The sequence below is a fragment of the Ochotona princeps genome, chromosome 28 (genome assembly GCF_030435755.1).
Source record: "Ochotona princeps isolate mOchPri1 chromosome 28, mOchPri1.hap1, whole genome shotgun sequence".
NCBI lineage: Eukaryota > Metazoa > Chordata > Mammalia > Lagomorpha > Ochotonidae > Ochotona > Ochotona princeps.
In genome coordinates this window covers 1,250,439-1,278,242 of record NC_080859.1, presented here as the reverse complement: position 1 = coordinate 1,278,242, position 27,804 = coordinate 1,250,439, and the positions used below count along the sequence as shown (strand labels likewise).

The 27,804-nt window shown below is 45.7% G+C and overlaps 1 protein-coding gene across 1 annotated transcript in view; it reads left to right on the top strand.

Moving 5' to 3' along the window:
- The window catches only part of AP3B1 (adaptor related protein complex 3 subunit beta 1), a 192,846-nt gene extending 165,877 nt beyond the window's left edge, over positions 1 to 26,969 (top strand). Inside the window, exons 24-27 of the mRNA XM_058656402.1 lie at positions 38 to 122; positions 9,771 to 9,868; positions 14,573 to 14,711; positions 26,286 to 26,969. Of these exons, the coding sequence (XP_058512385.1) occupies positions 38 to 122; positions 9,771 to 9,868; positions 14,573 to 14,711; positions 26,286 to 26,439 (476 nt within the window). The 3' untranslated portion in view covers positions 26,440 to 26,969. The remainder of the gene's footprint in view (positions 1 to 37; positions 123 to 9,770; positions 9,869 to 14,572; positions 14,712 to 26,285) is intronic.
- The last annotated feature ends 835 nt before the right edge of the window (positions 26,970 to 27,804 follow it).

Here is a 27,804-nt window from a genome sequence, read left to right as displayed (position 1 = left end):
CTCCTCATTCTCGTGTCTGAACTGTCTTGTCTCCTAGCCTCCCTGGAGCCCCAGGGATCCGTCACTGTCTCCATGGGCATCGACTTCTGCGACTCCACCCACACTGCCAGTTTCCAGTTGTGGTGAGTTCCCTTCTGGGCTTTCAGCAGCCTTTCTCTGGGAGAGACACAAGTAGGTGGAGTGTGGTTTTCCTGACGGCGTTGGGGTCAAGGTGAAGCAGGCCTCATGTTGTGCTGCTGAAGTGTACTCTACCTGTGGCCCTTTCCGTCTGCATAGTGATTGAAGCAACTGCAAAGTCGTTATTCTTACTTAGCCTTGTTAACCAGTTTTGAAAAAATATAACTGGGTAGCTGAGATAAGATACCTTTAAAGACACCTTGAGCCTCTGAAGTACGATTTTATTGATTCTGCCAGGACCTAAACTTAGACGTTTTCCCCTTTTTAATTTATGAATAGAGTTTGCTGAAAATCAAAAGAGAACAGTTACGCAGTGGACCAAGGTTTTATAGCTAAACACTGTTCAAAAGGAGTTGTGGTTTTTTTTTTTTCCTCAGGATTAAATTTTGTTGTTGTTACTGTTTTTATGTGATGTTTCATACATTTCTGATGAGGTATACTCTGATATCAATGTCAGTACAAAGCTATAGTCATGCATTATTAAAAACTCAACTCATATTTTTCTGATGTGGGCTACAATTTATTTTGCATTGAGATTGCTTTGTTTTTATTCTTAAAATGGAGAGCCGTTTGTCTGAATTTTAGCTAGCTTAAAACGAATTTTTTGTTTTAAAATCTCCAAGTTTACAAAGTAGACATCTTGAAAGATATTTATACGCTTCCACATTTTTGCCGTGTGCCCATAGATCCGTCCTGATGTTAGGTCTTCTGTCGCCAGGAGCCCACAATGGTGAAGAGAAGCAGTGTACCATAACACATTGATTTTATGCAGATCGTCACCTTTATGTTTTGGGAGGTCTGCTGTATTAGTGATATATAAAAACTGATTACTTTGCCTAACATTGCCTAGTAATTGTTTATTATTTTTCTATTAGACAAACAACGCAGATCAATATTACTGAGCGCCAATGACTATGAGTAACATCACTCTAAATAGCTCTGCCTCCAGTACCAGAGGTGTATTCGTTTTAATGATTTGGACAATGTGAACCCAATGACACAGCTCCCATACTAATTTACACCAAAATTAAAACTAAAAAGCAATTACTTGCCTTTTTTATTTTTATATAATTGAGTGGGAGGTTAAGTATTTTTATTTTGTTTTCCTTTTATTATCCATTGGACAGGATTTGTGTCTTGTCTTTCACTATTCATGAAGCTGTTTCAGGAAGAAGCTTTCAGAATTATTGTGGGGTTTTGTTATTCTGAGTATATATGAACTACTTTTTCTCATTTCCTCTTACGTTAATTTTAAGGAAATAATAAATTTATTTCACAGAGAAGTAACCTTAGCTACTATAAGAATATTTTTCTGTTCTAATTATGTATTTTATTTTAGACTTTGTTAAACATAGCAGTGTACTAGATCAAAAATTTCTGTGTGTGTATTCCAAAAAGAGCACTTTGTCTTACATCAAATGTAATTGGTCCTGAAGCAGTGTAATCACAATTACTCACTGTCTTAATTGGCCTGCCCAAAATCTGAAAATGGAAACCGATCGACAGTGTTGAAATCAATAGCTTCATTGTGGTGCTGGTGGGGGCAGGGAGCGAGTAGTAATGGGGAGATCAATTGGCCTTGGGTGCCAGTCACTGGCTGTGCCTCTTGCATGGTAAGTAGCACTTTTTGCTTAGTGATGTGCTGTATTAGTCTTGGTAGTTCAATAAGAAGGAAAAAGCAAAATGGCTGAATGGCTGATATTGAATTTTTTCCTTGAGGTACGCTATATGAATCGATACATAAAATTATGGGTCATAAGAGCATATTTGATACAGAGCCTTCAGCAATGCTGAGAACATAAAATGCCTGCCTTCCAGACATTGTTTATGAGAAGAAAAGAAACAAAATGTTCCTCCTTGAGCATCTAGATTAATTCTGTATCACTGTGTTGTGTAGAGATACATTTAGGACACATATAGTTATGGTTGTACCTTTAACCAGTCACGGGTGCTTTATGCACACGTGTGGTTCCAGGTGTATCTGTGAGCAGTCATGGGTACTTGATAAGCTTTACTGTCTGCTTTTTGTTCTAAATGTTAAGTGGTCGAGTTGTGTTCTTGATTGGGTTTATTGAAGTTATGTGTGGGTGTGCATGGACATGGCTCCAGAAGATGGCGCCGTGCAGGCCATTCCCTTAACTGTATTAACTTTATGAAAAAGTAGTATTACTTGACTCAAATGAGACAACTGAGCACTTGGAGCCACCTTTCCTTTTGTCCAGAACAACATTAAAGACAAAAATACATTTTAAAAAAAAAAAGATGAATGCTAAAAAACAAAAAGAAATGTTGTTAGCTGGCTGGAAATTGACAAGTTGAAAGTAACTGGAAACAGGTAGACAGGAGCAGGAAAAATAGAAATCATAGGACAGAACACCCTGGGGAGAAGATTGCTGTGGTGGCAAGAACAGAGATTGCAGACTGTCGAGCAGCGGGTGAGTCAGTGAAGGCTTGAAGGCTTACTGCCTTCCTCAGGGAGCCAGCAAGCTTCCGGCCCCTTGCTCTGCGACCCTGACTGGTGGCAGACAGCAAACTGCCAATCCCAAGAATAGCATTATAAAGAAGGGGAAACCTTTGCCTGGAAATGGCTTTGAGGCAGATCAGGGGAACCTGTGGGAGTTAGGGTTGGTGCAGAGGAGACAAGGGCAGTGAGAAACGAGGAAACACAGCTCTCACCAAGAGCAGAGGTAGTGTTCTGCACCCCTCGCACTGTCCTGATGGGAAGGGAAGGTCCTGGCCTCCCTGCCTGCGCACTGCATGACCAGCGTGCTACCCACTAAGCCGGTTGGCCGACTGGGGAGAGGAGACTCTAGTGACCATGGTGTTGACATTGGGCAGGGGAAGATAGTTTGAGAAGTAGATTAAAGAAGAACATTTTCCTAAGGCAGGAGAAATGCACAAACCTTCAGATCCAAACACCCATCAGAAACCCAGGGAAGACTGAAGGGCCCACAAGCTGGTGAAACCCTGGAGAAGGAGAAGGGCACCAGTACCTTGCAAAGCAGAGCACAGAGCAGCTTCCCTCTGTGCTGCGGACGTGTGCAAGATGCAGAAAGTGGTAGTTGTAAGATTTGAAGGTGAACACACACTGTACACACTTGTGAAGCAAGCGCACTGTGCATTTGAGAATGGGTTACCCCACATGGAGAAATACCCACTGCAGGTGGCCGAGAGGATCGCCCCAAGGGAGGAGGTGTGGGGAGAGGAGTGGGATCGAGTACCCACGCTGTGCCTCCAGCACGGCTCCAGCAAGAGGGGCCTTCTCCTGACCCCACAAGAGAATATGAAAGAGGACCATCTAAAATAATGGAAATTTAACGGGCAGTAACTTCAGACAGCTAAAGGGAGGAAGAGGAGCAGGAGGCATTAGCCAGCTTATCCAGGGGAAAGGAAAAAGCTTGGCAGAGAGAAGGCACCCTAATGGAGGCTACTATGATTAAGGGAAAGGTCAGAAAGGAGAAATTCTTCCAGATGGCAAAAGAATGCTGTGTATAATCTTATACCAATACATTGAAATATTTAGATGAAAATACTACTTCATGAAAAATATAGCTGAGAAATATAGTTCTATCCGAACTTCTAAAAAGAGCTTGTATTGTTTAAATTTTTCTAAAGCAGACAGCAAGGAAAGAAGTTGCCCCACGACATCCTGCAGGTCCGAGGCCCCTGAGTGTAGTACCCCAGGATCACCCATGGGAAGTTCATGGGCTTCTCATTGTACCCTCCCGTGCCTGAGCCACGTAGGAGGAGTTACCAGTGTTCTAAACAGAGAAGGAAGCTCTAACCAGTACAGAGAGTGAGAACAGTTGGCTGTGTAAATCCTGGACAGGAAGATAGAAAATTATAAGTGTTACTCAATAGAATCATTAACTGCAAAAAGTCTGAGAATCAACAAAAAAACCTTGTTTTTTAATCTAAAAGAGCTTAGGAATACGGTACACACATTCATCTAAAGGGAAAGCACCTGGGACTTTTCTAAATGCCATTAAAGAGTGTAAAAAGATGAGACTGTCATTGTTACTTAACAGGCCAGGTCGCCACCTTCAGTGTGGATCCTTCATGGTCAGAAGTTCAGGTGCCTGATGCCTTACTTCCCATCCAGCTCCCACAAATGCTCCTGGGAAAACAGTAGAGGATGGCCCAGTCCCTGAACCTGTGGAAAACTGGGATGAAACTCCTGCTTCCTGTTCCCTGCCTTGCCCTGCCACCAACCTTGCAGCCATTTGGGGTTGAACAAGTTGGTGGAAAATATTCTCTCTCAAGCTCGATCTTTCAGATAAATAAATCTTTTAATGTGAAATATATTCCTAAAGTGGAAACTATCTTCTGCTATCTTCATATGTGAGTTAGCAGGGAGCAGTTGGGACTCAGGCACTTACATGAGGTGCTGGTGTCACGAGTGGCAGTGTAGCCAGTTGTGGACCGCATATATTCCCCAAGTTTAAAACTCTGTGCCATAGGGCCCAGTGTGATAGCGTAATGGTTGAGGTCCTCGCCTCGAACGCACCAGAATCCCATATGGGCACCAGTTCTCATCCTGTCAGCTCCACTTCCCATTCAGCTCCCTGCTCGTGGCCTGGGAAAGCAGTCGAGGACAGCCCAAAGCCTTGGGACCCTGCACCCGTGTTGGAGACCCGGAAAGAGGTTCCTGGCTCCAGGCTTCGGATCAACACAGCACTGGCCGTTGCGGCCACTTGGGGAGTGAATCATCGGATGGAAGATCTTCCTCTCTGTCTCTCCTCCTCTCTGTACATCTTCCTTTCCAATGAAATAAATTAAAAAAAAAAAAAACTGTGCCACCCCAGATAGTATGGTGAAAGCTCACCCCATCTCACTCCCTGCCACTTCCTGCAAGTTTGTGACGGGAGCTGCCTGGGGATGGAGAATGTCCCTCCCACAAGCCATGCACCTCCCAGGAGGTCATTGATTTGATCTGGCCTTGCCAGGGCAACCACAAGCAGGTGACCCAGAAATGATGCTATAAATATCCAAGGAGTCCCTCACAGAAGGAAGCTTTCCCACCCTGCATTTGTCACTTAGTAACTGCCTCATTTATCACATCGGCTGCAGTGGTAGCTGTGTGGCAGTGTTTGTCTTCCCATTATCTTTGTTTTTCTTAATTGTGGCCACAAAGCACAAGAGTAGTGAGCTCAGCAAAGGATATATGAGGGCAGGTGAATTCAGGGACTGTGTGGCCGTGCTCCAGGCCATAGAGGGAAAACTGTGTAGAGAGTTGGACAGCGTGTGTGGTTTCAGGCTGATGCTGGGGTTCTAGAATGTATCTCTGCAGAGAAGGAGCCGGTCCTGCAGTTAGAGCCACTCTTCTCTCTCCATTGCTTATGACAACATTTCCTAATTACTTGTGTCCTAAACTTAGGCCTGCTGACTGCCCACCTAGAAGACAGCCTCCTTCCCTTCTGCCACAAGCTGCTGCCTGGTTGGCATGAGTCCTTAGTGACCGCTCCTCATCTGGGAAGATGCAGTGTCCCTTAGAAATGTCCAGAAGGAGGAAGCCTTCTTCTTTAGGCAAAAATAGCTGAAGGTGGCATAATACATACAGCGGTCTCCTGACTTAGAATTGCAGGCACTGCCAGCGTAAGCATTTAACGGGGCTGGTGTTGTGCAGCAAAGTAGGCAGTCACTGAAACAGTGACGCCTGCGTCAGAGTGCTGGCTTGGATCTTGGTGCTTCACCTCTGATCCCGCTCCCTGGTGGTGCACCTGTGAAAGCAGCAGAAGACAGACCTGGTGCTGGGGTACCTGTTGTCACGAGGGAGCTCTGGAGTTCCTGGCTCCCGACTTTGGCCTGGCCGAGCCCTGGCTGTTATAGGCATTTGGGTAGTGAACCAGCAAATGAAATATCTTTCTGATCTCTCTGTCCCCCAACTCACCCCTGTCTTGCCTCTCCCCATCTCATTCTCTCTCACTCTGCCTTTAAAATGAATGAATTTTGGGGCCCAGCATGATAGCCTAGTGACTAAATCCTCACCTTGCATGCTCCGGGATCCCATATGGGTACCAGTTTGTATCTGGATGCTCCACTTCCCATCCAGTTACCTACCTACAGCCTGGGAAAGCAGTAGAGGAGGCCCTGCACCCACCTGGGAGACCCAGACGAAGTTTCTGGCTCCTGGCTTCAGATCAGCTAAGTTCTGACCATTGCAGCCACTTGGGGAGTGAACCAGTGGATAGAAGATCTTTTTTTCTCTCTCTTTTCTTTCTATATATCTGCCTTTCCAGTAAAAATGAATAAAGTCTTTAAAAATAATAATAAATAAAATGAATGGATTTTTAAAAATATGTTTATGCATCCCATGTGTGTAATTTCTTTTATATTTTATGAAGAACATTCCAAAGGTTATAGAAAATGTATTATCAAAGAAATATGCACAAATTTTGAAATTGTTTCACATCAAAATAAATTTTTCAGCCTATTTTTCACAAGCTTTTTGTAGTATCCTCATGCATATATAAATACAAATGTCACTGTACTGACATATGTACTGAAATAGACAAAAGCAGAACTTAAAGACAAGTAACGAAAAAGTTATATTCAATTAGTGGGTTTGTTTTCCTGTGTCTGCATTGGTTGCCTGGTGCCTCCCACGTTTGGAGCTGTGTGTGCACCTGTTGGCTGCTCCGTCGCCCTCAGGGTTGCCTTAGCATCGTCTTTGCTGCTGCTTCTCGGCCATCTCTGCCCAGCACTCACACGGCGCTGGTTCCTCTGCTTTCCTGGGGATTTTCTGATATGTACTCTTCTTTGTTCAAGAGAGGCAGAGAAGAGAGATCTTTCATCCTTCGGTTCATTCCTCCAGGTGACCACAATGACCAGGCCTGGTCACTTCTTGGTCTTCCACGTGGATACAGGTGGAAATAATATTCCCAGGCACATTGGCAGGAAGCTGGATTGAAAGTGGAGGAGCCAGGAATTGAACTGGTGCTCATATGGGATCCCAGTGTTGCACATTGTGGCTAAACTTGCTATGCCTGTGCGTTTCATCTCGGCCTCCTTTCTCTTGTCATTGACTTCACTGCCTTTTGAACTTGCTCGGGTTTCTGTCATCCACTTCTTTGGCCCTATTCTGTTCTCAGAGCTCCTGCTGTTTTCTGTTCTTCCTGTCCACGGCCCTCTGGTTGCATCCTCCAGCCTCGGTCAGAGCCACGGTCATGTTTGCTGGCTTTGCCCCATGGTGTCTGACCTGAGTGCTCAGTATGTCCTGCTTGCTCTGGGATCTGCTCTGCCTGAGCAGTGTCAGTTCTTCCAGAATGTCCCGGGACTTCAGACCCACCTGCACTGCCCCAGCCTACCCCCACGCATGATTGCTGTTTCTAGTTACCTGCCAAATTCGTTTTTCTGCTTAACTCGGTGGTATTCAAAATATAACACAATTAAAGCTAGATCCAGAAAACATGCTTTTATTTTCATTCGTCAAAAAAAAAGTCTGTTTTTCTTACTAATTTCCTTACGGAGTCGTAGGTCACACAATAACATTGTCTGCCTCAGGAAGGCCTTTGATTTTCATTTCTTCAGTGACACATCAGTCATTCAGTAGCATACTATTTAACTTCATACTGTCATAAACTTTATTTTTCTCTGTTGTTGATTTTGTTTTATGGCTTTTTGTTTAAGGGAATATACAGTAACTGTCATAGAGACTGTCACACACAGATGTAAAGACACAATGCTGTGTGCATCTCTACTTAACAGATCAAACATGGACTCTCAGTGGAACTCTTGAATGTGTCTTGGCAGTAGGATGCTGGACTCTCTGCCACTGTCCATGCCTACAATGTCGGGTACACTTAAACAGCAGAATGATGGACTTCAGACTTACTGTGAAGGACTATACTATTGCAGTGATATGGGAACAAGGGGAGAGGGGTAAGGATTTAGGGAGTAGGGGAGGGAAATCCTGGAGCCTATGGAACTGTATCGAATAATAAAATAAATAAATATTTTTTAAAATTACGTGTTTATTTGAAAATCCAAACTACATATGGAGAGGGGAATATCTTCTTCTGCTGGTTCACTCCTCAGATGATCACAGCAGCCAGGAGCTTCATCCAGGGAACTTAGCACTAGACACTGCCCCTCCCCCTGCCGACCGTCTCACGCCTGCCATTTCTTTTTCCAATTATACTAGATCTTTGGGCTTCAAAGGCCAGTCCAACTTGCTTTTAAATCCCCAAGTAATTACACAGCCTATTGGATCAAGCTTACATTCAGTCAGTGTTTACTGAATTAATAAGTTGTATTTAGTTGTGTGCTATGCATCCATAAGAATGGGTTTTACATTCTTCCTTCCTGTGATGTTCACATGTGTTCCTTCCCTACCCTTCACTGTGTGCTGTGTCTTTCCCGTGCCGACCGCCTCCCATCTGCTCCGGCCGTCAGACCACACAGAGAGCTGTGCTGCTGATAAACAGATTCAGGTCTGCTCATCCCCGGCTTCCCTGCTCCATCCACCTCACTTTTCCTCTTCCGCTGGATCCAAGTGTGACCTGGAGTCGCAGCTGCTGCCTGGCAGCCAAAAGACCAGCCAGCCTCCGGGTCTGGGCCCCTAGGGTGAGCCTCTGGCAGATTCATGGCTTCTATTCTGAACCATAAACACCCTTTCTGTGTTACACTGATTTTGGCCAATCAGCCTGACTTCAGGTTCTAAGGTAAAAAAACAAACAAAACAAAACTTAAATGCATTTTTAGTAATTTCTTAGCACATGTTAATCACCAAGGTCTCTGAATAACTCTTGGAAAACAAGGGATTTTATTTTTAAGAAAAACAAGTTTTGGAGGCCAGGCACTGTTGGCCAACAGGCTAGTCCTCCACCTTGAGGCACTGGTATCCACATGATCCTGGTTCACTTCCCATCGAGTCCCTGCTTCTGGCCTGGCAAGGCTGTGGAGGACGGCCCGTGGCCTTGGAATCCTGCACCCAGTGTGGGAGACCGGGACGGCTCCCGGTTCCTGGCTTCAGAATGGCTCAGCTCAAGACATTGGGGCCATTTGGAGAATGAACCCATGTGTGGAAGATCCTTCCCTCTCATGTGACACTCTGTAAATCTGCCTTTGCAATAAAAATAAAGATTTTTAAAAACCCCAAGTTTTTGTCTGTATTTCTGAGAAACGGTGGGTGTGCGTTCTCCTTGCTGCTTTTTCAGTTCTTTGGTGGCAAATTAAGTTCTGAATATGAAGGAAACTGAAACTCGCAGAAGTTAGAAAAGCAAGCAGAGAAAGCATGGTGGGAACAAGGAGTGGGAAGTGTCGGAAGGCACTTGATCTCAGCTCCTGCTTAGGGAAGGGCAAGACTGCTCCTGTGTGGTAAGCCGGTGCAGTGCTCCTAGGGCGAGCTGTTTCCAAAGCTGTCAGATGGCACAGTGTACCGTAACTGTGTAGTTTGGTTTACCAGAAAATATACGAATGGCACAATATATGTATTTTTCTGAAAATACAGTGTTCTGAGTTTTTCTAAGTCTAATTTTAGCCAAGATGAGCCTCTACATACAGGAATATTCTGTGATCACAATGCTGTAACTCCTAAGAAGAATGTCTGTTAAAGCATTTAATCTGCTTTTATTGTGTTTTTTCTTCCTTAGTACCAAAGATGATTGCTTCAGTGTTAATATTCGACCACCTGTTGGAGAACTGCTTTTACCTGTGGCCATGTCAGAGAAGGATTTTAAGAAAGAGCAAGGTGAGAAGTTGCTGCAGTGTGCTGAGATGTGCGTCCCTGCAGAGTCGGTGCTGGCCTTCCCGGCCAGCCTCTGAGTCACTCAGGCACACTGGCAGATGTCCCTGCATGGTCTCCCAGTTTTGTGAATGCTCTGCACTTATAAAACGGCTTTAGAAGTATCTCTGTGTTCTTAGCATACCTGAAAATTGGTTAACCTGTCCTTAAAATAATAAATTGATTCTTAGTCAACTTTTTGATTCTGAGAATTGTGGCTTGCTAGTCTCAGGATAGACAAGTTCTAATGTGTTTCATGTAGTGAAAAATCCGGGGGCTCGGGGGCTGGCCGGTGTCCTAGCTCTCTGTTGTCTCGGGTCCTGCTGCTGTCCACTCCCCTGCACAGTTACAGTGCCTGGCTCTTCACAGTCCCAGCTGTGTCCTTAAAACACATCTAGGTTTTCTCGGCCTAATTCAGCATTACAGAAGTGCTGTGTTGCCAGATTATGTTCACAGTTACATTTTAAAGTATGCATGCCTACAAGGGGAAATATTTTCGGCAAGTGTTAATAATATCCTTGGCCAGATTGAACACACCTCCCGATAGAATAGAGGGCTCTTGTTGAATAGGAATCAGAGAACACAGGCTGGTTTTATGTGTGTCTTAAGGACAGCATTTACACACCAGGGCATTTGTGCTGCAGTCAGCAGTGTGTAAAACTGTATTATTCTGTTATTTTTTTCCTCTGGAGGGTATTATCAAAGACCCCCTTTTTGATGTCACTAGATCGTATCTTGAAGCTTCCAGAAAGTCCTTGGCACACACGATGCCAGCAGCCCGGGGAGAGAGACTCGCTTCCGTGTCAGGGGTTCCAGCACTGGGCCTGTGCGATCCACAGTGTCAGAAAGAATTCCACAAAGGAAATCTCACGCAGTACTATAAATTTAGTAGTGATTTTTTTTGCTTCTGGCATTATTCAAGTGATAAAAAGGAATGACTAAATCCATCTTTGCATTTGCTGTTCTTGGAAGTTGATTATTGCTGCAGAAGGAAATTACCTTTGTGATTTAATTTTTCTCCTGACAAATTGCATTGATTCTTGTATTTGCTGTTCTCACCCTGTGCTGGCTAAAGCCTGACTCTGCTTTCCACCTGCTCAGCAAATCCAGGTGAGTGACGCACAGGGGACTGAATGAGGCTGTGGCACCCTCGCTGTCAAGGGGACATTCCCCGTTTGAGTGTGTCTAGAGCGACCGAGTGCCATAAACCCCTTTTCTCCTTCAGCTGTTGTTGAGAACTGTTGATATTTTGATCCGATTCCTTGTGCCGTGCTGTGACTGAGGGATTTTTTGCTGGCCAGTCATACAGAACCGTGAGCGTACAACAGGCACGCTTGGAGAATAGCTTTGGTCCCCCGTGGAGTTGTTGCCAAAATTCCTTTTTCTTCTGCCATTTTACTTCTATGGTTGTTGATTATTTGTCTGAATAAATCTGGCAGCTGTTTGCTATGTTTAATAGAGCAGAAAGGCTACTCTGAATAAAGCTATTTGAAAATTTGTTTATATGAAGTATTTGTAAATCCTTGCAAGTCTCTTGGCATTTCTGTATCATTCTCTCTGTCTTCCTGAATTCATTCTGTGATGTGGGACTTGATGCTGGCAAATTGACCACAGTTCTAAAGAATCTTTTCAGTAACATCTTTTTAAGTTACAGATTTCAGCAGGTTTGTTAATAGAGGTGTCAATTCTCAACTTCACACATGCACTTGTGCCTAGGAAGAGCACAGCTTTTCTTCCAAAAAGACACTTGGAGACTTATCAGCGACAAACCACAAATTAGAATAAAAATCTGTTTTTTCACATTTTATCAATCCAGAATTCTAAGAGGAAATTTTTACTTTCCAGAGCAAATTTAAGAAATGTTCATTCGTTATTATTCCCTAGTTTTAACCTGGTTTTCTGTTTCAAGTAAAATTAATTTATGTAATTACTATCTCATTTCACAGAACATGTATTTTAAGAATCAATGCCTACATAAAATGTATTAATTAGAATTTCACTAAAAAAATTATATAAGTAGGAAATTGGAATATAGCTCTATTTTTATTACAGAGATGACTTAATTGAAAACTGAGGCAAAGAAAGTGCTCTGACATATTGTAACATGCGGCCTTTGCTTTTCTCAGCCGCGTTTGCAGGTCGGCAGCTGACGTGGTCGCTCTCAGGCTGGCCGTGGCCGGCACCGTACCTGTGTGCTCTGCCTTCACCGTACCTGTGTGCTCTGCCTTCACAGGCATGGGCCACGCGTGGCTGAGCTTGGAGCAAAGCTAGGGGACGATGTGGCCAGGAGGCCACAGCACTGCTCTACATGAAACAGGCTGTTTCCTACTTGAGTTTTTGATTTTGATTTTTTGAGGTTTTCGTTCTAGTTACTCATTCTAAGCTGCTTCCTCTTGCTCATTTCTTTTTCTTGCTGATTAAACTTCAAATCTAAAACCTTGAGAAATCTTTTTGAATTTTAGATTCCCACATTGTTTGGTTTGCATTTTAGTGGTTCATTATACCTGATTAACCTAAGTGAAGTGCTGTACCACTGCCTGCGTTAACATTCAGATGAGTTCTAATTTAGCCTGAGAATCCCTGCATTTTAGTTTTTCCGATCACTCTACCTGCATTACTTGGGAGCAGACCATGGTTTAAAGTCTTTTTTAGGAGAAAGTTTTAACAATGCCTTGGCGTGTTTTTCTTCCTTGTTAATTTGAGACTACCTGATATATTTTCATTTAGAAATACCTGTGGCTTAAGAAACCGAAATGTTTCCTTAATTTTATTATGATTTATGCACGCGTCTCATGGGTTCCTAGCTGGCAAGATGCTAATTCTTTAAATGGTCAGACGTTTACTGTTTTCTGGCCCTTAACTACCCCAAGCAATCATATTTGATGCCCCTTAATTAGAGCACCTTTTTTTCTTCCCAGGTTCTTTTTCCACCTCAGCAATCGAGACAATACATTTGCTTACCATGCTGCTCTCCTAAGTGTTCTTTTGCATGTAAATTAATCTTGATTCAGTTTACACTGTCATGCTGAGTGGTACAAATTGCCTATAACAATAAAACAGCATGAGTTAAAAATAAAGGGGGGTGGAAAGGCAGATTGAATGTGTGCCTTACTGGATAGGATGTTACTTTGCTTTATGCCAATACATTAGCTGACGATAATGAATCTTCTGTTCTGAAAAGCATGGTTTAGTTGATTTTTTTAATTTTACTTCAATGGAGCAGTACCTTGTCTCTTATAGAACAAGTTAGACAAACCATTAATGACAAGAGTGTTAAGGTTAAATATGAAGCAATGCATTCACTTCTCTGAGTGCTATCCATCTTTCCATTTGCAGGAGCTTGACAAAAGTACTGGCTCTGTACAACATTTCCTTTAATTACATGCTGTGGGAAACAGGCTTTTAACATAAACATAGTTGCCTTCATTTATTCAGCAGTTGCTCTTCAGTAGAGCTTAATGGAGAAGGTTTAAATCCTAAATGAGTGCGCAATCTCTCAGCAGCGTTCTGTCAGCCCCCGTGCTTCCTTAAAAGCACTGTTTGACTGCTAGTGTCATTTGTAAAGCTTTTCCCTAATATTGCAGTTAAACGGTCTAAGACAGAACACTGTGTTCCCACAATTTGAAAGTGGTTTGTAAGAACTGCTCCCTGGTAGAACTTGGCTTCCGGTCTGGGGGCGTAGTCTTGCCCTTGTGTTTTTCACTGCAAGGATTCTTCAAAATGCAAAGTTGCATTATAAACAAATAAATCAAATACATATCCCTGAAGACATATGATCTTTTGAAAAGATGAAATCAAATTTTACCATTTTTCCATAAACTACTGTTTACATAACAAAGATCTCAAAAACTTACTGTTTTTACTATATTATATTAGGCACCCATGATTTTTTACCCAGCTCCAAGTAGGTGGTATGTACTGTAATTATTTTGATTTTTTTTTAACCCTGATGTTAAATTTCAAATCTGTTGCAAGAGTCTGGTGTGCTGCTGAATTTGTTCATTGTTAATTTGTATATGAAATTCTGATGTTAACAGTTTTGTGTCATTATTTCACTTAGCTGGGTTTTTTTTTCTAAACATTATCTGAAATGCCTGTAGGCTTTCTATTCATAGTCAGATTTTTTCCCTTGGTTTTTAGCCTTTTGTACTTCAGGAGTTTTCGCTTGGTGGATAGCTGAGGTCATTCACCGGCAGTAGTGTCACTAAGTCTGACTTAGACACCTGTACCCTGTCAAGAACAACACCGCTGTCGAGCCTCCAGCCTTGCTGAGCTTCCTGAGCCGTCAGTGGGGACTGTTGCTTCGGGAGCCCTGCCAGGTGCTCCAGCGTCACTTGGACACGCTCTCCCCGGCATTTGGCAACGGCAGACTGTTGAACGTGTAGAGAAAATAGTGATTGTGTCTATGATTCTTCAGAACAGTAAGCTACTAAGAGAGTGTTCTTAGCAGCTTACATCTGCTAGACCTGAATGCGTTTCAAAAAGAAATAAACTGCAAGTTTCATATTGTGATTCTAAGTTTTTATCCAGTGATACTTAAAACTGAATATTTTAAGGGTTTGTTGTTGTTTGGCTGGTTGGTTGGTTGTTACCATAATTTACGGAACTTTGAAGTGGTGATTTGTTGTAACAGGTCGTCTGGTGAAAAGGAGCCTTCTTTTCGTTTTGCAGGGTTGCTCACAGGAATGAACGAGACCTCGGCCCTTGTGGTCGCTGCGCCCCAGAACTTCACTCCCTCTGTGATTCTGCAGAAGGTTGTGAACGTGGCCAACGTGGGTGCGGTTCCTTCTGGCCAAGATCACCTGCACAGGTGGGCTCACAGGCACGCGGTGCGCGGGACAGTCTCCATTCAGGGTCCTCCTTGGAGATGATAGCCTCTAAACGCAGGCGGACGCTGTGGGATTCAGCCCTTCTTTCCCGTTCCGTAACGTCCCTGTTACCCGTGCTCTGCCGAGGCCTGTTGTGGAAGCTGCAGTGCGTCCCCCTTTGTAATGGCTTGGTCATGTGCAAAGATGCCTTTTGTGAGGAGGTGGGGAGTGTGTCTTGTTCCACAGATTCTGTGTCTCTTTGAGATGAGCTACCTTCTAGAGAGAAGTTGGACTTCTCAGCTGAAGGGGTGGGGGTCATGCTGGGTGCCTCTAAGGGTTTCCTTTGGGCCACTTTGTGACAGGGAAGCGGGTTGTGGCCCAGTGTGCCTTGTGGTTCTGAGGGCAGGGCTGTCATCTCTTCCATGTCCTGAAAGACAGCAGGAAATGTGGTCAGTATGTGTGCCAGTGGCCTTCAATGAAGGTGAAACAAAAGTAACTACTCCCTACCTCAAGGTGGGAGGTTGCTGCAGAGTATTCCGCAAGCTTAGGGATGTTTGTTACAAGCCATCACATGCATATTTCTGCTATTAAAATATCTACACATTGCTTTCCTATATAATTGTCAGTTATAGAAAAGACATCTAGAATCTACAGGAAAGTTTTCAGACCTTCGGTTTTTTGTTTTTTGTTTTTTCACCTAGCACAGGAACAAGACAGACTCCCATATTTAAAAGTGCTGTAGATGACATGGTAATCTTGGGCAAGTGATCACTTTCTTCTTTTGAGCTGTAAGTATAGGAGTAAATGGGAGAATTGAGGTGAAATGCTAGAATGTGTGGGGTAGGACCTGGGGCTCGGCGTTAGTGGAGCCGACCTGTCCTTACGCAGTGGGACATGGGACTCGGCGTTAGAGGAGCCGACCTGCCCTTATGCAGTAGGACCTGGGGCTCGGCGTTAGTGGAGCCGACCTGCCCTTATACAGTGGGACCTGGGGCTCGGCGTTAGTGGAGCCGACCTGTCCTTACGCAGTGGGACCTGGGACTCGGCGTTAGTGGAGCCGACCTGCCCTTATGCAGTAGGACCTGGGACTCGGCCTTAGAGGAGCCGACCTGCCCTTATACAGTGGGACCTGGGACTCGGCCTTAGTGGAGCCGACCTGTCCTTACGCAGTGGGACCTGGGACTCGGCCTTAGAGGAGCCGACCTGCCCCTATGCAGTAGGACCTGGGACTCGGCCTTAGAGGAGCCGACCTGCCCTTACGCAGTGGGACCTGGGACTCGGCGTTAGTGGAGCCGACCTGTCCTTACGCAGTGGGACATGGGACTCGGCGTTAGTGGAGCTGACCTGCCCTTATACAGTGGGACATGGGACTCGGCCTTAGAGGAGCCGACCTGCCCTTATGCAGTAGGACCTGGGACTCGGCCTTAGAGGAGCCGACCTGCCCTTACGCAGTTGCTTATCTGCTTATTGGGACAGATGGAAAACTATACACATTGGTCAAACAATTTTGCCTTGCACTTTTTTTTTCTTTTGATTTAAAAAATGCGGGAGGTCCCTTCTGTGAGTTTTGCACAGAATGTTCTCTTCGGTTTCTTGCTTAGCAAGCCTCATTGTTCTTTTCCTCACCTAAAGGGCCGTAAGTGAGACTTGGATGGCGCCGTCATGATGTCAGTGACACCTTGCAGAGCTTATCTCGTGGTGAATGCTGTTCAGTAGAAAAGTGAACAGAAACCTTTCCAGTGAAAAGGAGTGCTTTGTTTCTAAGGTTTCCTGTTTTAATTTTCTATGCCTTTAATCCTAATTTTTACTTTCTTGACTGTGATTTTCCTTTTAAGCAGTTATTTTCCTTTTCTGGGCCCTTGAAATGACTGAACTACTAAAATGCCACGTATCTGTCTACCTGGATCAGATGCATCCAGCATTAAGCACCATTGCAACATTTTTTTTTAGATTTATTTATTTGTTTATTTATTTATTTATTATTGGGAAGTCGGATTTACAGAGACATAGAGGAAGGTCTTCCATCCACCAGCTTACTCCCCAAGTGACTGCAATGGCCAGAGCTGAGCTGAGCCAATCCAATCTTATTGGAAGCCAGGAGCTTCTTCCAGGTCTCCCACGCAGGTGCAGGGTCCCAAGGCTTTGGGCTGTTCTCTACTGCTTTCCCAGGCCACAAGCAGGAAGCTGAATGGGAAGTGGGGCTGCCGGGATTAGAACCGGGTTCCATATGGGATCCTGGCACGTGCAAGGCAAGGCCCTACTTGTTGAACTTTTTATGTAGTAGAGCATTAACTCCTTGGCTGTAGTGTAAATTATAAATGTATCATTTTAGCAACTAAGAAAGAAAGAGTGGGGGAAGGAGGGATCTTGGGGCTTCCTCTAGTGGGGACCAGGACTCGAGTTGTGACGTCCATGCCAAGAAGAAATTTGGGACACAGAGGATGCAGAGGTGAGATGAACCAGTGCACATTTTATTGAATTTTTCTGGGGCAACTTATACCAGTTCTATTGCAGGGCAAGCAGGCAGATGAAAGTTAGAGTTAACTAAACAGCAGCATACAAGCTAATCTAACAATAGATCTCAAGGAATTTGGAAAACAAGGAGCAGGTCTTAGGCAAAAGGATAAGTAAACCAGTGTTACAGGAACCAATACCAGTAAACAAACAGGAGAAGGAATCGAACAGAACTTTGTACTCAGATACGTTCAGGTCACGAGCACTAAAGAAGGCAGTGAGGATGAAGATGCCTCCACCTCCCGAGGCACGCCGTGCCAGCAGGGCGGACGCAGTCTGTGCAGGAAGTCTGCTTCCTGCAGAATTCTCAGTCTGCCGAGGATGTCTGACATTCGTGGTCCTTGGACGGTTGGTTTCTGGGTCAGGGAGCAAATCTTCACAATTAATAAACCTCAAAAGAGGGAGGGAAGGGACTGTTACCAATTTCTTAGAATTGTAAAAAAAAAAAAAAAGTAATTTAAAAATACATGGAAAATAAGTTTATGTATTAATTTGTTTGAACAGTAAAGCAATTAGAAAGAGAGAGAAAGAGATCTTCATTGTACAAATGCACACCCTGAATGTCTGCAATGGGCCAGGTTAGGCCAGGCTTGAAGCCAGCAGCCTGCTGTCTAGTCTGGTGCAGGGGCGCAGGAATGCGGCCAGAAGCGAAGCAGCCAGTGCTGCAACCAGCACTCCCACAGGGAACTTAACTTGCTGCGCAGTGACAGCACTTTCCCTGTGAGCTGTCATGTGAGATCGGGTGGGGTTTTCCACTTGTAGCATCATGTCAAGATGCAAGAGGTTCTGCTGTTATAGCAGTTCAGGTTTTAGAAGTTGAGATTGTGGCTACTCAGCCTGTGTACACTGGCAGACTCCAACTTCCTCCCGTCTGAGGGACCCACCCTCCTTGGTCATGGTACCGCTTGCCACATTAGGCTGAGACAGAACTGAGAAATCCTGTCCTCATCCAAGTATTTATGTGACTGAATATCTTGAGATATTCTGTATTTAAGACCTGTGTTTTTACTTGAAAAAAATTAAAGAACAGAAAAGTCAGATAGAGAACTGCCATCAGCTCATTCACTCCCCAAATGGCCACAGAGTCCAAAGCTGAGGGAGTTGGAAGCCAGGCGCCAGGAGCTTCCCTGGATTCCCACGCGGGTACAGGGTCCCAAGGCTTCCGGCCATCCTCAACTGCTTTCCCAGGTCACAGGCAGGGAGCTGGATGGGAAGTGGGGCAGCCAGGACACAAATCAGCGCCCATATGGCATTAGCTTGCTCTGCCACCACATTGGCCCCTGTAAAAGGTGTTTTCTTTCTTCAAAATTGACTCATTTAGAAGGCAGAGTGACAAACAAGGAACAAGACACATGTTCTGTCTGCTGTTTCACTCACCAAACAGCTTCAACATCCCAGGGCCAAAGACAAGAGCCACAACTCCAGCTGGGTCTCCCCCGTAGGTGGCAGGAGTCCAGACATTTGGGCCTCTTCTGCTACCTTCTCAGGTGCCTTAGCAGGAGCTGGATCAGAAATGGAAGAGCTGGGCCTTGAACTGGAGTTCTTATGGGATGACAGCTTCGTAAACAGCTGCTTACCTGTTGTGCCCCAGTGCCAGCGCTGTAACAGTCTTAAAGGGTGTTATTTAAAATGACAGCAGTGAATTAACACAAAGAACATGTCTGCAAACGGCAAACCAGCCTTACTACAGTGGATGAGTGGGTTGTGAAGGGAGAGGTGAAGTTGTAATGTGCTTTAAAGGAGGAGAGGAGGTCAGAGTTACTAGTGTGGAGCATGGTGTTAGAAGAGCTTCTTGGAGTCTCTGGGGGACCCCCGAGGGTCATGAAGAGGCCAGTGCTGCGTTCTTGGGTCTCTGAGGGATCCCTTGAGGATCATGAAGAGGCCGGTGTTGTGTTGGCTCCTGTTGCTTTGCCAGTTCCCTAGTGCCTGTGTAACCAGAAGGCTCCAACATCACTAAGATCTTTCCTTAGGAGCTCCTGTGTGACAGATTCCTGGAGTCCATTCTCAAGGTGGCCCACAGCTTTGGGAATAGGGCTGCATGTGACAGCACTCCAACATGGCAGTGCTGGCCATGGGGAGTGACTGGAGCACGGGGCAGGGGCGACACCAGGGCAGCACCGTGGTGTCCGGACAGCAGCCTTGGACCATGAACCATCCCAGTTTGTCTTTCAGCTCTCTTGCAGGAATTCCCAGGGGTTGCCTCACCAGCTCCTCGGGTTGCCCCATCTTGAACCACAGACCAGTCCTCTAAGTGGGGGGCAGAGTGAAGGGTGGGTGCTTCCCTCTGCCAGGTCCCTGCTTACTGCTGACCCCAGGGCAGCTTTCACTGTTGCGTTCACTACCGAGGTATGTTTTCGCCTAAATATGTTCACTAGTGGGGTGGTTTGTTTGTTTTTTTAACCCTGTTACTGTGAAAGTTTTAAATATATATGTAGTCTTAGAAAAATATGTTTGGGGGCTAGCATTGTGGCAAACGGATTATGCTGCTGCCTGCAGTGCTGGCATCCCTGTGGACATCGGTTTGAGACCCAGCTGCTCCACTTTGAATCCGGCTCCCTGCTAATCCACCAGCGAAGCCCTGGAGGAGGATGGCCCAAGTCCTTGGCGTTCTGCAAGTGACACGCCTGACTCCTGGCTTCTGCCATTTGAGAAGTAAACAAGGTTTTTTCTCCTCCTTCTTCCTGTCCCTCTCTAACTCTGCCTTTCAAATAAATGAAGTAAATCTGTCAGGGGTGGGGCGGAGAGAATGTCTTTACTGTTATCACTTAAATTCTTAACTATCTGGGAATATGGCACCCTGCATGGAGCAGTGTGTCCATGGCAGCCGGGCACTGCACTTTTTTACTTGCCAATACATATAAAGATGGGTCATTTTAAAAATAAGCCGCATTTATTTTCATTTTATTTGAAGGGCAGAGGAATAGAGAGAAGTCTTCCATGTGCCCTGTCACCCCCTGAGTGCTCACAGCAGCTGGGACCGGACTGGGCCCAAGGAAGGAACCTGAAATTCAATCCCAGCTCGAACCCCAGGACTTGAACCCGCATCCAGACACTTGGATATTAACCAGGGTGCCAAACCCCTGTCCCACATGGTTTTCTTTCTGTGCTCATCTTTATCATACCTCTGCTCTAACAGGGAGAATAGTATCTGTTTATATCTGGAAAGGTCTAGGTGTGCGATGTAGGACCTTTGTAATCATTTATTTTCAGAATACAGAGGGCGTGGTCGCTCGTCCCCAGTCCCTGCTTCCCTTTGTCCTGTTCTGAGGCGACTGCTTGTGTTTGTTGGTTTTATTCTTTTTTTTTTTTTTTTTTTTTTTAGATTTATTTAAAAGACAGAGTTACAGAATCAGAGGGATCTTCCATCCGCTGGTTCACTCCCTGAATGGCTGCGACTGCTGGAGCTGAGCCAGGCGGGAGCCAGGATCCCCCGTGGGTGCAGGGTCCCAAGGCTTTGGGCCTCAGCAGGGAGCTGGAACCTCTGGGTCTTGAACTGACTCCCTTATGCGATGTTGCTGCCACAGGTTTAGGCTTAAGAGGCTATACCACAACACTGACTTCTGGTTTGATTTCTTGTTTCCTAGCAACTATAAAAAACATAAACAATGAGTCATTTTCAGGATTGCAATAGCCATTTGTACTTACTAAGTAACATTTAATATCTTGGTGCCCTAATCCTCGTGTCAGCCTGCTTCCTGCCTCCTAAAATAGCAGGTAAATATTTGTAATATCTTCATGTATTTGCTGGAACAGCAGATGTTAGGCTCAGGTCTTGTCTACAATGTAGCATAGTTTGAATGTGGAACCGGACTGAGGTTTGTGTGTAGCTGGTCATCTGAGCCCAGTGCTCGCCCTGGCCCGTGGCCGTCCAGTAGAGGGCAGCACGGCCTCTTCGTCCAGCTGCAGAGGGCTGCGGGCACCCTGAGCAACTTTCCACTGAACACCTAGTGCAGACCCCCCAGTCCCTTTTTGCAGAAACTGGGTCTGTATATTTCATTGAGCTGTTAGACTAGCGCGTTGTTACTTTAAAGCATCCTATATGTAAGTTTCATTTAATTTCTCTGCAGGTTAAATCCTAGAATGCAACAATTTTACTAGTAGACATTAACAATTTTCGTATAAAAGGGGAGAAAGGTACTTTGTGTTTCTTCAGAGTTTGTGTACAGACTCGAAGAAGGTGATGTAGGAATGCATTTGTTTACTCTTCAGCCTTCACTCAATATCTGTCTCACCCACCCCAACAAGCAAACAAGCCGAAAATTCTCTGAAAAAGCTGAGATAGATGGTTTGCAGCTTCTTTGATGCCCTGTGTCAGATATGTGCACACCATCTCCAGAGGTTAGCAGGGAGGCCTCAGGTGGGGTGGGATTTCCAGTCTTAATGTTTCTGTTTTGTAAGTTACAGGGAAGTACTGTTGTTGATCAGTTTTTCTTTTTTAAAAAAAAAAACGGGTAACTACATTGCTTTTAGTAAATTCACTAAACTTGGATTAATTCAGTAGTGTAAAATAAGATGAACTTTATAATTTATGGTAAGTGAAGTAGAATTTTTTACAGCTTGGCAAATTCTCTGCCACTTTAAAATGTGCTATTATAGGCCCAATGCGGTAGCCCAGCGGCTAAAGTCCTCGCTTTGCATGTGCCGGGATCCCATATGGGCGCTGGTTCTAATCCTGGCAGCCCCACTTCCCATTCAGCTCCCTGTTTGTGGCCTGGGAAAGCAGTCGAGAACAGCCCAAAGCCTTGGGACCCTGCACCTGAGTGGGAGACCCAGAAGGGGCTCCAGGCTCCTGGGTTTGGACTGGCTCAGCTCCGTTGTGGTCACTTAGAAGTGAATCATCGGATGGAAGATCTTCCTCTCTGTCTCTCCTCCTCTCTTTATATCTGACTTTGCAATTAAAACAAAAAATAAATAAAATGTGCTATGATACCAGCTCGCGCTGACATGGTGATTTGTGATCCTAGGAGCCCTGGAGCTGGCACTGCACTTCGTATGCTTTGGTATTGATGTTTAGGGGCTTATTCAAACCAGTATTTCTTACATATAATGATTGTGCGACTTCATTACACATCTGTCAACTTTGGACTAATTATTTTTATACAGCGAGGGCAGGGCACTGCGCCCTGTGATCGTCTTTCTTACTAATAGGATTCTGTCTGCTTCAGCAGGCAGTAATTGAAGGCTGCATGTAGGGAGCAGGAGCCTGAGCGGGCCATTGTCACAGCTGCTGGTGACCAGCAGCACAGAAAGCACGAGGGGACATGAGTGTAGAAAGCCCAGCAGCAGCAAGGCTGTCGGAGAGCAGTGGAGTCGAGTCTCAGAGCGCCACGTTCTCGTGTGGTACGTCTGATCCTGCACCAGGCGTTGGTCTTTGTGAAAAACCTGGAGGCTGGGGGGCCCCCAGGTCAAGTTCAAACTCACGCTGTGCTCTGAAAGCTGTATTCACAACAGCTGAGCTGTAAGATTCCTTTTCCTTCTAACAAAGCTTTTACCCATTGGTAGTTTCTCACAAAGCTAAAAGTATGTGTGTTTAGTGCAGGAAGGGAAAAAATGTGTGTGTTACAGATAACATAATTGTTCAACTTTGTTATTTGACCTATTTTCAGAATTCTGGCAGGAGTTAAAGCAAAATAACTTTTTTAAGAATGAGGCCATTTTTCGTTTAGCTTTAGCAACCTGCTTATTTGTCTCTTCTTTACATCTTAAGATTTCTTGTAGGCTTCAAAGATTGTCAAACGCTGAAGACAGCAGATAAAGTTAATAGGATAAAATGCAGTTTCACCTTCGCAATTGGTAATTACAGTGCTTGGTGGTAAAGCGAAATGGAAAGTGCCTGGCCATCGTGCTCAGGCAGTCCATCTTGAACTGCGTCCACTCACGCATTCCCATTTGGGGCATATCTGGTTCCCAAGCCTGACTGGCCTCCTGGGAGTCCCTCCCTGGGTCACAGTTCCACTCACAGAGGTTCAGGTTTCTGGTAACTCTTGAGAATGGAGCTGGAGGGTATTTAAAAATGTGTAAATCTCTTAAGACAAGATTGTGACAGAATCAGATCTGAGCCAAGTACACAGTCTCTGAAAGGGAAAACCTTCCTGCTTCAGGTTGTAGGAAAAGCAGCAGGTCAGGCCCACGTGAGGTCAGTTGGAGACCCCAGAGTGGACTGGTAGAGAGGGCACCCTGCAGTCCAGGTGCCTGGGCTTGAGCCCTCAGTTTCCCCATTGTGGTGAGCCGCCTGTGGGAGCAGATGACACCTACAGGCAGCACACCTGCTGTGGGAGGCACTGCCCTGGTGCGGGTCAGGAAGTCCTCAGGCCCTGTGCACTCATTGTGGTGAGGCGGGGAGTTGGGTGGGCAGGCGTCTGCAGGCACTGACCTTCCCGCCAGGGCACCTCCCGTGTGGGCAGCTTTGTTCTGTGCTGACATTCTGAAACCAGCTGCAGCATCACCTGCCGGGAGTTCACGATGGGATTTGGGAGGGTGCTCTGGCTTTCCTTGCACCAAAACAAACCAATTGTAATCACGCTGAGTTCCAATTAAATACATCCTTCTTGAACTGTGAAATGAGAGTGTCAGAACAGCTGATCTGTGCTTGTGCTTTGAACATCGCCTCTGCCCCGGGCCCGGTGCCGGTGGAACGGAGAGGCCGGAGAGGGAGAGGCCGAGGCCGGTGGAAAGGAGAGGCCCCGGGCAGAGCAGGAGCTTTGAGAGCCGCAGGCGGGTTGCCAGGGCGACGGGGCTGGCCTTCGCACAGCAGTGCGAGCAGTGCCTCTTTGTGGAGTTCTGAGAAATTTGTAGTAACAGAATTTCAAAAGCATATACAAGGTGTTCCTGTTCATCTTGGTAAAGGAACTCACATCTGCCTCTGCGGAGCTTGTGTTAATGCAACGCTGACTCAGAGACAGGATGTGCCTGGGGGCTAAACAGCCCTGAAATTCAAGCAGCAGTGCTGTTGGCCTTCCCATTTGGGCATCCTCTCCCTCTCGTGGTCCCCAGGCACAAGTGTTAAGTAAATAAAAGGACTAGTAAGACTATTGTTGACACAATCATAGTCCTATCAAATATTTGTTGAATGAGTTACTGGCATGATAACCACGGCTGCAGGGAAACTTACATAAATGAATGGGAAGACAGAGTTCTTTGTGTCTTTTGGTAACATGGCTTACCAGAAATAATAGAAACAGCTTTCTCCTCTGACTCTGAAAAGCCTTCAAATGTAAACAAAAGAAATGCAGAAAGCTGTGAGGGCAGCCAGGAAAGGGCCTGGGTGGGAGCGGAAGCCTCGGCTTCTCTGCTGCTCCCTGACCCAGACTGGAGGGCCTGTGTGCATGAGTGTGTGCCGGAAGCCTGACACTTGGAGCTTCCAGAGGGAGCCGCTGGCGTCTGCCTGTCCGTGGGGAAGCTCCAGCCGGTCCCTCCGAGCGCTCGGCGGCTGCAGAGAACACAGGGAACGAGCCGGAAGACTTTGTGACACCCCTGTCAGCAGCAGGTTAACAGGCTTAGAGCACAGCTCCCAGCCTGGATAATATGTTTTCTGTAGTTAGCCTATTTATTTCGCTTTCTATACATTATTCCTCTTAGTTAGAAGATTGATTTTTATGATTGCTGCTTAGGCCAAAATGGCTTGTTGGATTTCAAGAAAATGAAGCTAATGCTTTATAAGATCTTCATGTCATTTTAAAAAATATTACTTTTCATTCAAAGAGAATCTGCTTCCTGCTTAAGTGACTAATATTTTAATTAAGTCAGGAGTGAAGTTTTTCTGAGTGTCCCCTGATAAACTCCCTCCTTTATGTTGATGGTAATTAAACAGACCCCAGGACACCCGGGGCCCTGTGCACAGCCCACGCTAATCGGCTGACAGAAGACACTGACCAGTTGGTTTGCTCTCGAACAGCCCGCAGCGTGCTGTCAGCGCAGCGGGTTCATTTTTATGTATTGTGAGGCGTTGTCAGGGCTAACTGGGTGCCATTGTGACTGAAGATGTTGCGCAAATTGGGGCAGATGGCTCAGATTCAGACACGTGTCCCACAGAAAGGGGAGAGGGGATAGGCCTGCAAAGTGGGGTCGCAGCAGGTCACAGACCTGCTCCATACTTGTTAGTGTTTTCAAAAGCTCCTGCCCGGCAACTTTGTTTTTCTCCGATCATCCCTGCACCCAGACTCCCTGCCGCCACACATGTGGGAGATGGAAGCCCCGCGGTCCCAGGCTTCTGCCCAGTCTCTGGGGCCCAACTGCGCATGCAGAATGAATTAGCAGGATTGACAGAAGTTCATTGTGCCGCCAACGGCTTTTCAGTCGATTGCAGTGCTTAAAAGGCTAGTTTTGCTTTTAATTCCATGTAATTAGTAGCTTCTTCATGTCTTGGAATTCAGTGATAAGCTTTAGACCTTACGTTCTCTCCGTTATGTTCTGCGGTAAAAGAAGGGCCTCGAGTCTGAAACACTGAAAAAGGAAGGAAGGGGACGAGAAGCCGAGATGACACCTGGCACGCACACGGCTTGTTTCGTGTCACTGTTGACATCAGGGATGAATTGGGTTCTTTTTATGTGATTGAATTCATAGAGACTTAGTAAGACTTTTATAGTGTATATAAGATTATCTAAATTCTTACATCATCATTTTCAGATACAGGAATTAAATTCTCAAGCTCTTTGACAAAATACCTGTCGTTAACATGTTTCTAACAGCAAAATGCTGGCTTATTTTAAGTGGGCCTGTGCCTGGTAAAATGTTAAATAGCAAAGGATTAAAGATTTCCTCCTGTGTCATAGTAGGGGATTCTTCACATTCCTCTCTTGTACAAACTAGTAAATAAAACAGACTTCCTCCCCTCTTCTGTTTTAAAGATACCCTGAAGTTACCTGCTTTTGGTAAATACGGGATGGACAGTGTATTGATTTTGTTTTTCCGGAAGAATGTTTGGCTTTGCTTTTTGGCAGTAGAGATCCTACGATAAATTATTTCATTTGAGAAAAAAAGTTATTTTAACCCTATCTGAATGTATGCTGTCTCCTTCTCTCACCCTGTCATGATAAAAGCTCTTTCTCTTTTTCTCCCTCCAGGTTTGCAGCTAAAACTGTGCACAGTGGGTCACTGATGCTAGTCACGGTGGAACTGAAGGAAGGCTCCACGGCCCAGCTTATCATAAACACGGAGAAGACGGTGATTGGCTCCGTGCTGCTGCGGGAGCTGAAGCCCGTGCTGTCCCAGGGGTAACCTGCTTACATCTGGACCTGAGGATCTGGCACACGGCAAAGGGCCTGGCATCCACCACTGCTGCCTTTCATTTACAATAATAGCCCTTCCATCTGGCAGTGGGGGATGCACTCCTGACTTCCCGGCTCTCACCGTCCAATGCTCGTGCCTCCCCCACCTCGCTTTGCTAACCAAAGAACATAGATCTGTCAGTTATCTCAGCGCCTCAGTCCGTGGGCCGCTCTCTGCCCTGCTCCTTCTTCTGGCCCCTTTCTCTTCCTCCCCTCTCTCTCCTGATGATGATGGACGTGAGTGGGATGCTGAAAGTTCCCTGGAAATCATCTTCCCTTCAGCAGGAAGCAGAAATTAGCAGAGTCCTACTGTCCATGGCGCGTGAAGATGAGCTTGCATACCCTTTAGAATTAAATGCACAAACTTGGTCTCTGCAAAATTTAGTTCTTTGAATTGTCTAGGCTTCTAATTGCTGATTGATAACTGCCATCATGAAATTATTTCTGAACAATAAGATGAATAAATGAGCATATGAATAACAGTTGTCTTTGCATTTTTAATAAGGAGCTGTTTATAATCCTGGGTTCACGTGAGGCTTCTTTGTTCTCAGGTCAATCTTTTGAGTGTCGCCCTAGATGCTGAAGCAGTGAGGTTTAATTAGGGAACGGAAATCCGCTTTGAAACCAGGGAAGTTTTCTAAGTCCATGGACAAACGAGCTTTGTAAGATTAAATGCAGAATCTTCTTGTTGGGAAAGAAACAGCTTTTTCCAACACTTCTCCTCTGTTGTTAAGGATTCAGCAAGGACAAGGCTGGACACACGCACGGAATGAAATCTTGACGTGTCATTTGACAGGTATGTGAGTGAGTGTGTATCATGGTTCGAGTACCTCGTGTCTGTGTGTGTGTTAGTGTGGGCGGGTCATCACTCCATCCAGGTACCTGTGCAGTCAGAGAGCCCGGGTCCCTCTGCGGAGGCCGTTCGAGTCAGGGTCCAGGGTCAGGAGGTCTGCCCAGCCCATTGGCACAGAGCCCACAACCAGCACGTGGTCGAGAGCAAGGGAAGGCGCAGAGGGGTTACAGCGCTGCCACAGGACGTGGGCAGGGTGGCCCACAAGCTGCAACCGGGCCCCTGTGGGCTGGGCTTCCTCCTGGACCCGGGCCTTGGAGCCTGCCTTCTTCCTGAGAGCACTGACGTGCCTGATCAGCAAGCGTGGGGTGTCTGCGTGTGCCGTCCCCTGGATGACGCAGGGGCTTTTAAAGAAGGTGCTTTGATTTCAGGTTTCTAACCTGTGAAATGCATTCAGCATGCAGACCAGCTGACATCCCCACCAGTGGGTAAGCTGACAGCTGAAGCCATTTCAATGTCACTCTC